Raw genomic sequence first — 17170 nt, forward strand, 5'->3', positions numbered from 1 at the left:
TGTGAATTGCATCAGGATGATTTTTTGACAATGATGCTCAAGATATGTTAACTACAAACAAAAATACACCAATTAAAATAATTTTGTCATCAATTTTATTGTTTCATGGGGAAGTCTGCTAAGAACACAAGGTAGTTTGAAGATTCCATGAGATAGTCCAATTAAACGTTGAAATGGTCTTTTAGGATTGTATAGGACAAACCAATAGGCATCAGTAGTCACATATAATTCCTTTAGGATATCTCTTAAGGAATTGAAGTTCCTATAGGATACCTAAAAGGATTCCAACATGTCAAAAAGGAATCGTAAATTTCCTAAAGGATTCTTAAAGGTCCTTTAGGAATCCCTTTGTGTCCTATAGGATATTTCTGTAAGGGGAGATGCGTGACTGCGCATGTGTGGAGCGGCCATATTGGATTTTTGTGATTCGCCAGCCGGTATACGGAATTGATCGAAGTGGCACGGTCGGCAAGTGAATCTTAGAAGAACGTCACAAATGTATCTAAAAAAGTCAGTGATTGACATTTAGTTTGTGTGAATTACGACAACGCAGATTGGGTGACACGTGCACAAACCGCAACTTAGGTTCGCGTTGATTGCGCCAGAAGTTGTGTCCATGGCAATGGAACAACACACGATGTCGTTTAGGTCATCAAAAATGTTTTAAAACGGCAAGACGATAATAGGCCTAATATACTTTTCACGACAGAAACATCTAAAAGAACTTGAATCTGAACTTTAAATGACTAGTTCTGCGGAAGAAACGATCGGAAATAGCGGCGTGAACGACGTCTACGCGAGAACGCGCTATGGCTTGGGTGGCATACTTGCAGTCACAGGGGCTCGAGCTGGGTAGTCTGCTCGCTTTTCGACTCGATCTATCGATCCCGTAGTCGACATGCCGGCACTGCAATCTAAATGAGTTTTTAATAGGTGGGCATATCGACTCCGGGATCGATAGATCGAGCTGAAAATCGATCTATAGCAGACTACCCAGCTAAAGAGTGCCTGTGCATGCGGCTCTGCACTGCGGTCGCCCCATCTAATTACATGGCTGTGCGTACCTAACATGTTGACATCGCAAACGTTTACCGATTCACACCTGTATCGCGTCCTTTTTTGATTGACAGCTTGCAGACCTTTGTTGTGGCCGCTTGCCACGCAAGTTGAAGACAAAGAGAAATACATTCATCGACCAAAATCGGTTATTTATGCTCAAATGAAAAAAATATATATATATATTCAATCACTAGACATTCATAGTTAGGTACAGGTGCATGGACGCCTAAGTTTCTTCGCCTGTGACCGTTTTGGCATGGTTTTTTACGGAGCGATCGAGCGTGACGCCACCCAAGCCACGCTTTGCATAAACTAACTCCAACAGGGGGAGGTTGCTATTTATACCCAGCCCTGGCCTTTAAGAGAAAGTCAAACCTCCAACAGAAATTTAACTTACCCGGGCTTCTAACTGAGAAAACGGGGTTAATTCGCAAGGACTACAATCTCAAGGGGAACACTCTCTGTCCAGATGTACAGTTTCACGGTCTAGTGACAAAGAATGTGATTCTTTTGTGTCTGTAAGATCAAATAGGAGGAAGAGTTTCTATACTCTTACGCAAGTTTGTACGGCATAAAAGAAACGACCATTATGAAAACGGGGATGACTTAAAGAGGAGAATATCCAGAAAATCAGGAGAAAAAATATCAAATCATAACAGGAACAGCAACAATCGCTGAGATTACTCTTCTGAAAGGGAGGGGATGTTACAGTCTACAGGGTACAATTTGGTCCCAGGTACTTTAATGCTGCTGTCGATGGAATGTGTCGGACAGACAGCACGCTTAATTGGGCTTATTGAACGACTCACTGCTTCCAATAATTGGCCTCTCTTTGATTTGTTATAAGCTATGACTGTACAGGTCAAGGTTAGATGATATGAACAATTGCTCCATAGACAACTTTCTCTGCAAGTAATGCAAGAAATGAAATCGCGCTCTACATAGAAATATATCTTTGTGACAATCAACTCTGGTATTTTGATTTTCCGATTATTTATGGCAGCCTGCCAACATTGATCAAGTGACGTCACGATTCCTTCCGAGACCATTCGGTCCAAACAGATTTTTAGTTCTGATAACCGTTTACCCATGACGTCAGCTTAACAGCTGCTGCTTAATTTTCAACTCAACAACACCTCGACTATTTGTATGACACCCTTAACCGTGTCATATACGCGGTTTTGATTGGCAACAATTCTATGGATTGCTTTGCCTCTGCCTACATTCAGACTACATAAAACGAATACATTTGTGTCCACTGTCTCCCAAAGAGTCACTGGTACTGAAGCGTGACCTCTACATTGAAATGAGTCAGTAAACTCTCACCCATTGCTACGTAAGCACCACCTTTTCATCGTTTTCTAATATCAGTTGCACATTTGTTAAGATTAGTGTACTGTCATGCGTAGTACTTTGATTACACACAGAGACAGTCAATAAAGAAAGAAGTACCTGAGTTTAAGTTTTCCGACATGAAGACATTTTTGTGTCACTCGAGATAAAGATGTGAAAGATACCAGTTAAATTCGTTTTATACTCGTACGAATGTGTAAAGTCAGAGAAATTAGTTTCAGAAAAAAACGTTTTCTCTCTAACACGATTGGAACTAATTTGGGATAATTGGATTTGCAACAAAATACAAAAAAATGCTCTAATCGGATCAAAATGACATGCTAAATGTCTAAAAAATTTGACTTTTCCTTTAAAAATGCAAATTTTCATTATCATTACTAGTGAAGATGTAACAATGACTGCATATTTTAACTTTTGTCAGTAGACTACGGATTACCTGATATCTTTCATCAAAATATGTTAAATTGTTTGACTTTCTTTCATGCTTCAAAATGTTGCTATAATGTCAGTTTGTAATTTCGCTCCCCACAAAATCTAAAAATTCCACGATTCACATTCACACTGTCACTGAAGAATAATTGACAAGGTAATTCTTGCAGAATTGCTAACAATCTTTATTTTTCCTACACACAAAATTTCATCACACATGACATTTTTCCAATATGGTACAACACATTACATTACTGACAGTAAAAAATGTAAATTTTACAGTGTAAATTAAAACTGAATATTGACCAGGTGTAAAAATAGAAGAATATCCACGCATAACCATGAATGACTAAATTCTGTCAGGAAAAGGAACTTACAACAGCATATTTTTCACAGAAGTACATCAAAATGAGTCAAACTCTATTAATTACTGTGAAAACTCAATTCTTCAAAGTTATTTCACACAATCAAGTAAACAATCAGTAATTTTTGCTAACTGAAACAATCTAAGTACAATTCTAAAGTCAGGGCATATTTCAAATGATCCTCACTGGTAGAAACTTTTAACTACAATGTAGGACATTGGTCAGACATCTGTATCTGCAGTCAGGGCATATCAAACATGACCTTCACTGGTGAAACACTAAACTTTGACATTGGTACAATTGCAATTCTGAAGTCAGGGCATATTGAAAATGACCCTCACTTGTAAAAACTTCAAACTACACTATTGGTCAGACGCCTATACCTGGAGTCAGGGCATCTTGAAAATAACCTCCACTTGTAGACACGCCAAACTAGGACATTGTTTTAATTGTTATTTTAAAATCAAGGCAAATTTAGAATGTCCTTTACTGGCTGGCTTTGAAATTCTTATTCTGAAGGCAGGGCATATTTAAAATGACCATCACTGGAAGACAATCTAGACTAGGACATTGGTCAGACATCTGTATCTGAAGTCAGGGTCAATTTAAAATGACCTTCACTGGTTGAAACAATAAACTTTGACATTGGTCCAATTGCAATTCTAAAGTCAGGGCATATTTAAAATGACCATCACTGGAAGACAATCTAGACTAGGACATTGGTCAGACATCTGTATCTGAAGTCAGGGTCAATTTAAAATGACCTTCACTGGTTGAAACAATAAACTTTGACATTGGTCCAATTGCAATTCTAAAGTCAGGGCATATTTGAAATGGCCATCACTGGAAGACAATCTAAACTACAACATTGGTCAGACATTTGTATCTGAAGTCAGGGTCAATTTAAAATGACCTTCACTGGTTGACACAATAAACTTTGACACAAGTAAAATTGTAATTCTAAAGTCAGGGCATATTTAAAATGACCGTCACTGGAAGACAATCTAAACTAGGACATTGGTCAGACATCTGTATCTGAAGTCAGGGTCAATTTAAAATGACCTTCACTGGTTGACACAATAAACTTTGACACAAGTAAAATCGTAATTCTAAGTCAGGGCATATTTAAAATGACCGTCACTGGAAGACAATCTAAACTAGGACATTGGTCAGACATCTGTATCTGAAGTCAGGGTCAATTTAAAATGACCTTCACTGGTTGACACAATAAACTTTGACATTGGTCCAATTGCAATTCTAAAGTCAGGGCATATTTAAAATGACCATCACTGGAAGACAATCTAAAGTAGGACATATTGGTCAGACATCTGTATCTGAAGTCAGGGTCAATTTAAAATGACCTTCACTGGTTGACACAATAAACTTTGACATTGGTCCAATTGCAATTCTAAAGTCAGGGCATATTTAAAATGACCATCACTGGAAGACAATCTACACTAGGACATTGGTCAGACATCTGTATCTGAAGTCAGGGCATCTTGAAAATGACCATCACTGGTTGAAAGAATAAACCTTGACACAAGTAAAATTGCAATTCTAAAGTCAGGGCATATTTAAAATGACCATCACTGGAAGACAATCTAAACTATGACATTGGTCAGACATCTGTATCTGAAGTCAGGGTCAATTTTAAATGACCTTCACTGGTTGACACAATAAACTTTGACACAAGTAAAATTGCAATTCTAAAGTCAGGGCATATTTAAAATGACCATCACTGGAAGACAATCTAAACTATGACATTGGTCAGACATCTGTATCTGAAGTCAGGGTCAATTTAAAATGACCTTCACTGGTTGACACAATAAACTTTGACGCAAGTAAAATTGCAATTCTAAAGTCAGGGCATATTTAAAATGACCGTCACTGGAAGACAATCTAAACTAGGACATTGGTCAGACATCTGTATCTGAAGTCAGGGTCAATTTAAAATGACCTTCACTGGTTGACACAATTAACTTTGACATTGGTACAATTGCAATTCTGAAGTCAGGGCATATTGAAAATGACCCTCACCGTAAAAACTTCAAACTACTGTTAGAAGCAAGCTAAGGCCAAACAATGTGTTACTACACTATTGGTCAGACGCCTATACCTGGAGTCAGGGCATCTTGAAAATGACCTCCACTTGTAGACACTCCAAACTAGGACATTGTTTTAATTGTTATTTTAAAATCAAGGCAAATTTAGAACGTCTGTATCTGGAGTCAGTGCATTTTGAAAAATGTCTTCAGCTGGTTGAAACAGGTAACTTTGACACTGGTACAATTGCAATTCTAAAGTCAGGGCATATTTAAAATGACATTTACTGGTAGACACACTAAACTTTGAAATTGGTCCAATTGTAATCATGAAGTCGGGGAAAATAAAAAATGTCCTTCACTGGTTGACATGCTAAATTGACATTGGTCTTTTGACATTGGTCCAATTGCAATTGTAAAGTCAGGGCATATTTAAAATGACCTTTACTTGTAGACACTCCTAGCTGGGATATTGGTGTACAGTAATTGTAATTTTAAAGTCAGGGTATCTTTAAAACAACCTCCATTGGCTGGCTTTGACATTGGTCCAATTAAGTCAGGGCACATTTCAAATGACCCTCACTGGTTGACAAACTGATCTGTGACATTGGTTAAAAGTCTACCTGAATTCAGGGCATCTTATAAATGACCTCCACTGGCTGGTTATGGCATTGGTCCAATTGCAAATCTAAAGTCGGGGCATATTTCAAATGTCCTTTACTGTTGACACATCAAATTTTGACATTTGCCCAATTGCAATGCTTAAGTCAGGGCACATTTAACATGACCTCCACTGGTAGAAACTTTTAACTAACATTGGTCAGAAGTCTATACTTGAAGTCTAGGCATCTTGAAAATGACCTCCACTGGTAGACACTCCAAACAAGGACATTGTTCATTGTAATTTTAAAGTCAGGGCAAATTTAGAATGTCCTTCACAGTCTAGCTTTGGCCAAATTCTAATTCTAAAGTCAGGGCATATCAAACATGACCTTCACCGATTGACACAATTAACTTTGACATTGGTATAATTGCAATTCTGAAGTCAGGGCATCTTGAAAATGACCTCCACTTGTAGACACTCCAAACTAGGACATTAGTCTGGTTGTTGTTTTAAAGTCAGGGCAAATTTAAAATGACCTTTCTTTGGCTGGCTTTGACATTGGCCCAATTCTAATTCAGAAGTCAGGGCATATTTCATTTGTCCTTCACTGGTTGACACACTAATCTATGGCATTGGTCCAATTCTAATTCACTTGTTGAAAGCTTATTGGTACAATTGTCAGTAATCGATTTGAATTCTTTAGTCAGGGCATATGTAAAATGACCATCACCCTATGACACTAGTGGCTCCTTTGTAAAAGTCAAACTCTGTTATGCTGTTTTGAGGAATTTTCATTTTTTCAATCTTTGTGTACATTTTTTTGTTGTATTTGTCCTTTTAGTGCTGAATGTATCTTTTGGTGCCGAGGAATTGACTCTTTTAATAATTTACTCATTTTAAAAGGCCAAATTAAAAATTAAACATAAATTAATTTGCCTTAAATTGAAAATTTGGATAAATCAAATGAAGTAGTGTACAGTGTCAGCCAATGAAAGCCATTCAAACATTCCCTGACTCATTGGTTAAGATGGTACACAAGTGGGCAGTAAAAACAAAGCTACATGGATTGTCTGCCTTTAAAAGTCCCTTATCAATAATACTATACCCAGAGATTGCCTTGCTTCACAAAGATTCTCATAGCTCTTCAGAACCAACAAACTGTGAGACATTGTCACAGAGGATAGCTAATTGGTCCGATGAATGATCAGCGACGATGCAGTGTCTGCCATTCTTCAAGGATGATATCATTCCATTACCTGTGAATGAAACAAATTTTTATTAGTCCATTAAATTTGAAGAAAATTAAAGGATAAGTGTTGTGGAAAGATGAGTGAATTCATATTGTCTTATCAACAAATTCATTAAAAGTCCTATAAGCTGCAACTTTTCACAATATTTTCATAATGTTGCATGCAAGGTACAATTAGTGCATGTAAATAGACATACTGTTGGGTATCCATACACATACCGATATTATCAACCTCTGCTCATGACAGAATGTCGAAACGTGAGCAAAATAATTTTTACGTGGGTGCTGCACTCCATTAATCAGCCCCCATGGCAAGAGTTGCACTTGTTTAAAATTGAATTTGTTCACAATTATAATAAGTGTTAAGGCATGAACAGAGGTCGAAATATTTATGTGCACACTCATTAGCAATAATGTCAAAAGTTGCAGCTTTTGGTGCTTTGATGTAATGTTGGATTGTTGGGTAATAATACTATATTGTATTTCAGTAATATGAAGGAATAAATCTTACATCAAGTAATTTTGACCAAATTAAAAACATACATTTCCTAAATTATCAATGTACGCAAAACTATATTTTTTTCTTGGAAGAAAGATTAGTTGAATTATTGCAGCACTTGAAGCATTGCAAAAGAGACCTTTCTCAGCACATGCAGATGCAGTAAGGAAAATAAAATTGTGTGTGATTCTTGTAGTCTGCCTTGTCCTACAATTGCATTGGCATCTGCTTCTTTTTTGAAAGCACGAAAATGGAACTAAAAGTAATTTATTTATGAGATCCACTGAATATGTGAAGTATCCATCCCCCTCTGTGGCTGAAAGTTTGAATCACATGGTCATACATTCTTTGTGGAGTGTCACAGGACCACATATTGTGTCGTTCTTTGGTTGGATGTTGAATTGGATTCTTGTCTTGTGAGCAGTACATAGCCTCCACCATACACTGTACGGCCTCTATCAGTCCAAATCTGCGGGCTGAAATGTAGAAATAATAATATCTATTATTTTACAATCCTAGATCTAACTTCAGCTTTTTTACACTTTATGTTTGTAAATATCGATTACAAAGAGTGCCAAGAATACATTACCCTTTTCCTGCCAAGTTCATATTTCCCCATCAGGTCTAGATCGTTAAAACTAGTGAAGCACAATATGTAACATTTGGTGCATTTTAACAACAAAATTGAACTTTTGAAGACCTTGAAATCACAGATACTGAAAACATTATTTGTATGGACTAAAGCTGTTGGAACAGACCAAGCCAAATTGGTGGAAATACGTATTGTTGTGGCTCAACATCGCTTTTCCTTACACTACATCATGTGGTCTATTTTATGTGTACGAGAGGGAGGGGGAAGAAAGAACAATAGGGTAAAAACAGTGATTGCACTTACTTGAGCTACAAGTTTGTACATGACAGAACACAGGTTGCACAGAGACAAAGTTTTTGTCTCTTTTAAATGCCTGCATAATCTCTCCCATCTCTGAAGCTCTGCAGATGACAGCTATGTTAAATGCACTTTGTTGGCAGTCGACATTTATTGCCTTGATGGTAATCATCAGTCTTTGGATATCACTTGCTGACCATTCCTTGAAAATAAAATTGGAGACAGCTTTAATTCACTATTTGACATCCTGGTAGATTTAAGCATAGACAGTATGATTTAAGTCATGAACATAATTGAAACACATGACTAAACAGTCCCAGTGTATGTTTATGAGTATAAGATATAAAGTGACATGCTAGGTGGCGTAAGGATTCCAACAAGCAATGAACCATGAACAATAACAATTTTATAACCATGACATTGAATGAAACAACTTATCATAAAATTCAGATAGCCGTTGAGAGTCATGGCTGAGACAGTAAAAAACTGAGATCTCAACTTAACACTTTTCAGTGTAGCCAGTAAGTAAAAGTAAATTAATTTGAATTTTCTGAAGAAAAAATCACTTCTGAATGACTCCATATGATGTAAAAGTCATGGCAAAGAGTTTCCCAGCCTATACAACAGATGATTATACCATGTGTATTTGTGGAATTTGGAAGCGAAAAACTATGTCAGGGGGGAAATACTATTGGTAAGCAAGGACCTCCATACTTATTGATTTCCGTGGCTATGACCAAAACACATTAAAAGAAGCAGCTTTGGTTGGTCATGTTAGTAACAATGATAAGAGTACACTTACTGAAGGCATATCAACCAATGTTAGGTCAATTCCTCGGAATCCTGGACACTGCTGTTTTAGTGAAGAGGCATTCAGATCGAGCACATCTGCATTGTGGATTGTGAATCCATAGGCGCCATCAGTTGCAAATACGGCAGTTTTACTCGCATCTTCCTTGTTTTTTTCTAGAATTACTGCTCTTTGGCAAAATGATTCAAACTGTGCAGGTACACCACGACTGTACGATAGGTTTACAAACTGTTCTAGTTTTTCTCTTGTTGTTTCGTTTGGAAATCTTTGCCTTGCCTCTTCCCAGCCCCCTTCAACACAGCCAGTAATCATGACGAAAAATCTCTGTACCAGGTCTAATTTCCTCAGTACTGCCGATTCCTTTACTAGCTCTGTAACAGAAATTTCTGTTGAAATTATTTCTTCTAACAGCCATTTCTGATCGTTATTGTTAAGCCGAAGAAAGTCACCTAATTTTCTGAACGGAATTTCTGGCCTCTTCAATCCTCTCAGTTCAGCAGGCTTGAGATTCTGAGATCTTGTTCGACCTTCTTCATACATTTCGAACACTTGCATCATCAATGAAAAATGTCTCATTTTCGCAACAGCACAGCATATCTTCATGAAGAGGGAGTCGGCTTTCTGTGTCAAGAAAATAATTAGTAATTAACATATCACAATTTCATGAGCATGACACTTAACATCATCGATAATTGCGCCAGCGGCTTACTGACAATATGTATGCAGGTTCACAATATATGCGATTAACCGGAAGTGTACACAATTAAATTCATGGGTGCTGCCATGCTTTTTGAGTACTTGTGAATAAACAAATATGAAGTGTGCAAAGTATAACTTTATAACATGCCATTAATAAAATATATCTCTATTATTAGCCAGTTAGTATCATAATCCATCTTGTCAATGATATAAAATATTGTTACTATCATGCCTAAAGAAAAACAGAAAAAGAGAGAAAACTGCTGTACCTATGAACATAAGTAAAGAATGTTGGGATTGAATTTTAGAGAGCATCCTCTGTGTAAATAACTTGATGCAAAAATTGCCAGTTTTCAGCCACAATGTCAGTTTTTGGCTTGCAAGTGGAAGTTTGGCAGTGCAGTTACTCAATGGTAATGATGGCACAGTACTACATCCCTTGTTAAACACAATAGGTAGGTATGATGGTAAAATTGCCAATTTATGTCCAACATTTTTACTCATTAAACACAAAATCTATACCTGCAGGGAGTCTGATATTGTGTATGTGTTTGAACTGTTGTCATCGGTAGGTAGATTGGCATTTAAAGCAAGTAATGATTAATTCTATTTTATCCTTTACTATTACTAATGATGAATCAATAAATACAAATTAAATTAAAATTTTAACCCCTGGCGCGACACCAAGGGCTGAGTCCTATATGATATTACAAAAGCTGGAGATTATCATGTGATGTTCTGGTAATACACAGCTTGTCCATGTAAAACTGAAAACCTACACAGTGTAGGTTTTTAGTCTTACATTTTTAATATATAACATCAATGTTTATGTATCAACTGATACAGTCATTAGTAAACTTACCTCCTTAAGTATCATTGCACACGATTTCTCCCACTGTTCTTCTTTTGCTTCTACGTCTGGCATTTCTTCGTATCTATCCCGGCACATTTGAACCTAATGACCATAAACAAGAGGGCATATTACATCTTATCCAACAAAATACATACTAGATACATATTTTACAAAAATCATTGAGCACAATCAATTACCTGAATTACTCATTAAGTTTTGTTCAGTCTATCAGACAAAAGTGTCCTACAAATAAAACTGTCAAATTTCTTACCAAAAGACAACTAGTATTTGTTTGACGACCTTGTTTTTACTTGCAATAATAAACTTAAAATGTTGTACAACTGTTGGAAACTCAAAACTCTCCTTTAATGTCTCCAGTTTTACTTAAAAATTATATGAGTTCAACAGGAGATGTATTATGTAAATTGTACTGTCATCAATGCTGTTGTATAATTAGATGGTACCTTTAAGGCTTCAATGCACATTTCAACTTACAATAATCTCCAAAATGTCTGACGTTCTAACTAAAGATATTTTGTTCTATCAGTATCAACAATTTTTTTCTTGTTTAGATATTGCATACTCTTTACACCCAACACTCTGCTTCTTGCAAGTAATTTCAAATCCAATTTGTTGACAATCAAAAGTAAGGCACTTCAGCCTTATGGGAATGTATATGTATTGAGGAACGAAGGCTATTTTTTATAACTTACACGGCTTATGATGAACAAATTTGTACAATTTTCAAAGCATGGTTACAGTTGAATACTGTCTTGTCCAAGTATAATCCCTGCTCGTGTATAAGCCCCTGCACTAATTTTGTGTGGAAGGTTTAAAATGAAGTAGATCTTGGCATAAGCCCCTACTTTTGCTGCACACATACATAAATCAACTGGTAAAATTTCTTTTCAGACCAAAGAAACTGGTGTGAAAAAATGTGAAATTAAAGTTCCCATGAAGGTAACATAATGGAACATCTGCGCTATTTATGGTCCCTTATTATCATTTTGTGAAACTCTGTTGTCCCTTTGTGCAATGGAACAGACATACCGGTACTCTTAGGTCACAATGCATTTTTCATTTCTATTCTTATTCACAATGTTGCATTTCATCCTCTAAACATTTTTTTGTTTCCAACAATTACTTTTTTTCATCTTTATAGATTTTAACAATCACTATACAAGAATTTCCCATCTATGTTGTTGTTTTCTGAGATCTGGTTACATGAGTCAGTGTTCTCCACAGCTTAGAAAAACAGATGGATGGCCAATTTACATAACAGTGCATAATTTGCATATTCTTTTGTTGTGAAAATGTATTCTTATGTGCAGTTATTAACATAAGAATAAATTGCTCCAAAAACGGAGGGGTGGCCCACCCATAAAAATCCCCTTGTGGAGAACCCTGTGAGTAAAATATATTTAAAAAGCAGTTTTGTGTCTCTGAGGTTATACTTGGAACAGTGCAGTACATCAGATGTGTAAGATAACTCATCCTACCTTCTCTTTGAAAGTCATCGAATGATGGAATTCAACAGTTGCATTATGTCTATGGGCCAACCACTTCCTCTGTTCATCGCTCAGTCCTGCATAGACAACAGCGAGTCTACTTTTCAGTTCTTTCCGATTTCCATATTTTTCACTCAGGCGTTTAACAGCAAGGAAAGAATGCTGCCCTCCAATAACCTCATATGTGTAGCCGTTAACCTAGAATAATAATGAGAACAGGTTTTTGAAACAGGACAAGTTAAACATTGCAATAACTGTTCACTTTACATACATCAAAAAGCTCTACTTTGTGAATGCCATCATTACACACATTTTCTCTTTCATATCAGAAGTCACCATGAAATTGTTACGCTAACTAAAGAAGTAGTCTCCCCTATCTAGAAATGTTGTGATTATTGCTATTCAAACAGTACAGGGAAATCAACCAAAAGTCTGTGGTATATTTAATAAATTTTAACATCATTGATGCATGTTTTGATATTCAAACACTAGGTGAAGGATAAGGCACAGAATAAATGTGAATGTGTTTGCTAGTAGAGGCCGTATGTCAAAAGATAAAATATTGTAAATACAGCTAAATGTGTATAGCACATTTTGCATGCATTCATTTCACAGGCATTGAGTTGCATGACACTGCTTCTGTCTCACATGCAAGTCATGTACATTTCACAGGGAGAAGTTGAAATGTATTTTCATTACATTACCCTTCCATATATTGACCCAGATGTTGTTTAGATACATTCTCAGCCTGGAAAGTGTTAGGACACAATGCATGCCAAGCAAACATAGGTAAAGTTCAGTTCCAAGATACTCACATTGGACTCCCTAAAGTTCTCCTTTGATTCATTTTTCAACACAACAATTAATGGTTGATATGCCTCATCAAGGTAATCCTCCATAGCTGCTTCCAATTTGTCAACCCATTTGTCATCAGGAGCCCTTGCTTGCTTCCCTAGTTCCAGTGCGCTGATATCAATTAAAAACGGTCCTTGAGAAAAGACAAACATAACATTGTCATTGGGAAGACAGCAGGATAATATACAAATAAGATTTTCTAATAATTTTTTTATGTACCAAAGATGTGCACAGAAAGACTTCAGTTATCATCTGCTAGTACATGGCACTTGTCTTTGATAGAACATCACAGTTTGATATATCACTAATATTTGGTTCATGTTTTGATGGTGAAAGTGTGTCAACTATGGGTGGACTGTTAACCCACAGAATTCTTATTAAACCAACTGTTCCTACCATCAATCATGCCACTTGAGAAACAACTTAGGATTGGCAAGTACACATAACTTTATGTGAATATCCTTGGGTTGTGTAAATGCTTTTTGTGCAGACAATAATATACATGTATGATAGACTTGTCAAAAAGCTCAGGATTAGTCACCTACTGAAATCCCCTTATGATGAGCACTAAAGCTTAAATTAATAACCAATTCAAGTTTATTTCTTTGTCAAAAATCAGCAAGAATTACTCAATTAAACCAATCCTTAGAATTAAAATAATCAACAGTAAACACTTTCAAACCATACGCTTTTTATAAGGTTAACCAGGAGCTTCATACTGACACTAGTGATGTTTGTCAGCTGCACACGACATATATAATTTAGACATTTTGTTCTTCATACCGCATTGAAGAATGAGCGAGTCTTTCATGAGCTTCTCTTTTCTTGTACTTAACCAAAAGGTCAGTGTTGTTTAGTATTTATCTGCACTTTATTTCAAATACCTCAATTATTCCTCTTTGCACTAATTGATAATGACTAGATTTCCTCAAAGAGTGTTGTCTTTCCGACAGATAAGGGAAACATAGAGATCTTTGTCAAGCTTACCAGTTCCAATGTGGCAGTCCCTGATGCTTTCTTTCATCGATAGCTCCTCCTCACTCATTTCTTTGTTCAGTTTTTCTGCCTTCTTTTCTTTGAAAGTGTCGGTAGCACTAATTGTTTTGCAGCATCTGTCAATTTTCTCTTCTTTGCTTCTTGATAAGGGAGTATTTGACCTGTGTAATTCACCAAATAAAAAGAAATGTTGTATTCAACTCAAAGTAACATATTGGTTTCAATGTCAGCAATAGGTCTCCAGAGATTTGGACCATTACCCTTCACATTAATGCTTTATGTTATTACAAATCTTTGGACAGACTACCCGTATTACATGCACTGCAGTCTTATATGACTTTGAGCATTATATGTACTCTAGCTTTTGCTGTATTTTGTTGGTTGCAACTTGTATTCTCTTTGCTGCTTCATATGTACCAAAGTAGCTTGGTGAATCTCATTGTGTTAGATCTCTTTGTAGACTTGGTTACAAAGGACTGGAATGTTTGCATTCATACATGTGCGGTTTCTCTAATTTGGTACCTGAGAAAACTTGTGATTTCATAGTTCTGTGAAATGTGAACCATGTTTCATTTGATTCCACTGCAAAGGGAGTGTAACAGAAGGTCACTAGTTCAAGGGTAGAATGACCATGAATCAAATTACACAAATTTAGAAGTTCAAATGGTTAAACTCATGATATGTATGGTCCAAAGAATTCATCAATGAATTGTCATGGGTTTTGTTTTCATCAATTGTGTTTTAGTCTCTCAGATGTCGATGTACTTACATACTAGCTGCGGGACTCATCACATCATCATCATCATCATCATCTGGTGTAGACTCTATGCCATTACTGGAACTATGACTAATATTTTCTCTTGTTTCTGATTCACCCTCTGGCTCTGAGTCATCTTCACTGGAATCGTTGGTCAGGTTACTCACACTTGATGCAGGTGAAGATGTGTCTTCCTTACCAGGGCCTGAAAATTTCCCTTTTTTCCCACTGGTCCCAGGACCAGTGACCCGGTTTTTTTCACTGGTCCCACGATAAAATCCACTGGTCCTCAAAAATTTGCATAACAATACGAGAATGATTCATTTCTCGTACTCATGTTATATATGCATTTCTATCAGATTTGCTTGGGATTTACATACAGCAAAAACTGTCAATCTTTGTAATATAGACACTCTGCATAAACATTTACTTGGTAGACTTCTCAAGTTCTGGTACACACACTTAACATTTTTTTTACTTAGCTATAAAGTTCATTTTACAATTGCCCAGCGATTGATTCTTTTCCATTTAAAATGCAAAAAAAAGGTTGAAAACACCAAATATCTGAGAAGAACTTTTTCCTTTGATATCAATAGCAAATTGCCATAAAGCTGTTTTGACAAGCTAGGCGGTTCTTGTTAAGGTCAGCTACAATCGAGCTAGGGGGTCTTGACTATATAAGGAAGTCAGCATGGTGACCTTCTAAACTCTGAAGCTTGCTTGCTACGGACGATCGGAGACTTATAATGAGACTCCTTCCAGAGAAATTTACTGTAAAATACTACTTTGATAGACAGAGATATAATATTTTCACACAATTTTGGGGTTGCTGATATTTTTAGGTGAGACTACGGTCTGGTTTTTGCCACGTTACATTTTACATGTAAGATGAGTTCATGGCCCAGGGCCCAGTGCAGTGGCTAGTGGCCAGGGACGCACATCGCCTTGCTCATATCATGAATCGCTACAGAGTAACTGTTTTTGTAGCTAGAAGACGTAGTCTCACAATGGACTCTTGGTTTCAGTGAAATTCTAGGCCTGATTTTAGTGCGTCCCAGTTACTCCCGTATTTTGGGGACGTACCGGTAGTTTCCAATTTTGCGTCAAAAGACACAAGAACACAATCTTGGAAAAACACTGGAAACTCCCTTGCGTAAATTGACTCCCGTTTCTACTGGTCCGCGGACTTTTAAGGGGTAATTTTATACTGGTCCAGGATAAAAAATCACTGGTCCAGGACCTCGGACCAGCGTAATTTTCTGGCCCTGCTTACCGGACAATACTGAATTAAAATGATCACAGAACTCCTGTGGACTTCTAAGATCTCTGAATTGGCGACACATGTCATTCTTGTTCCAGACAAAGGAAGAACGTAGGACCTTGTATGGATGATCATTTTTGTCAGTAAAGTAAACCTGAAAAAAACAAATATTATCATCATGGTTGATGTATTTGGCAAATGCAGAATACTTATATACTGATTTATCAATCAATGCTAACAAACCATGGTCCAACCATCATGAATATTCTCACTATTCAGACCTCATCACTTTACTCAAAGTGAGTAGTTTGCATTATTGATGAAATACTTTGCTGCAAGAGTGAAATACTTAACAAGTTGCTTCATTTTTCGGCAATGTCCAGCTCCACTGTCAGAGAAAACTTTGCCTAAATCATAAACTGTATCATTGAAACAATAAGGTGTGAAAAGCCAGTCTAACCCTATTCCTGCCAAGTCCATATTTCACCATCACCTCAAGATGGTTGAAATTAATGAAACACAACATATTCCATATATTGTGTATTTTAAAAAAATACTGTACATTTGAAGGTGGTTGAAAACATAAATACTGTAAACTTGATTTTTTGGGACTAAAGATGCTATATAGACCAAGCCAACCAGGTGAAAATACGTCATGATTTGGCTCAATACCGCTTTAACTGACTTGGCTGATGCACAGTAAGTGAGGCTACCCACAATTCTCCATGATCTGTACACACCGAGATCACTCACTGAAGCAAATTTCTTCCGTACACAGAAGAACTCTGTCCAAATTTCAAAATTCCCGCAACATAGTTCTCATAATCATAATTTTCTGATTTCTCACTGTGAATAATGAGACAAATAACCCCTTTTCTGCGGAGGAGATAGCAATTTTGTAATTTTGTCGACATAGATTTTTGACAGCCATACACCATATT

General features: G+C 36.6%; 2 protein-coding genes across 2 annotated transcripts in view; both read right to left on the reverse strand.

Moving 5' to 3' along the window:
• The window catches only part of LOC139117472 (uncharacterized), a 316985-nt gene that overhangs the window by 219293 nt on the left and 80522 nt on the right, over positions 1-17170 (reverse strand). The gene's annotated exons all lie outside the window — the stretch shown is intronic.
• On the reverse strand, positions 7868-15437 carry LOC139123552 (uncharacterized). The gene is made up of 8 exons (XM_070689727.1): positions 14981-15437; positions 14203-14372; positions 13176-13348; positions 12352-12558; positions 10862-10954; positions 9292-9921; positions 8496-8691; positions 7868-8076 (listed from the first exon to the last, which is right to left on the reverse strand). Exons 1-8 carry the CDS (start codon positions 14998-15000, stop codon positions 7868-7870), a joined length of 1698 nt encoding a protein of 565 aa, XP_070545828.1. The 5' UTR covers positions 15001-15437.

Source organism: Ptychodera flava, chromosome 2 (assembly GCF_041260155.1).
Source record: "Ptychodera flava strain L36383 chromosome 2, AS_Pfla_20210202, whole genome shotgun sequence".
Taxonomy (NCBI): domain Eukaryota; kingdom Metazoa; phylum Hemichordata; class Enteropneusta; family Ptychoderidae; genus Ptychodera; species Ptychodera flava.

Bases quoted from the DNA above. Each gene is read 5' to 3' on its own strand.
- LOC139123552 (XM_070689727.1), bottom strand. From the start codon at position 15,000: ATGAGTCCCGCAGCTAGTAT. The intron at 10,955-12,351 runs GTAGGATGAGTT...TATGGTCATTAG, and splicing joins CGATGACTTTCAAAGAGAAG to GTTCAAATGTGCCGGGATAG. The intron at 8,077-8,495 runs GTAAGTGCAATC...TCTACATTTCAG, and splicing joins TGTACAAACTTGTAGCTCAA to CCCGCAGATTTGGACTGATA.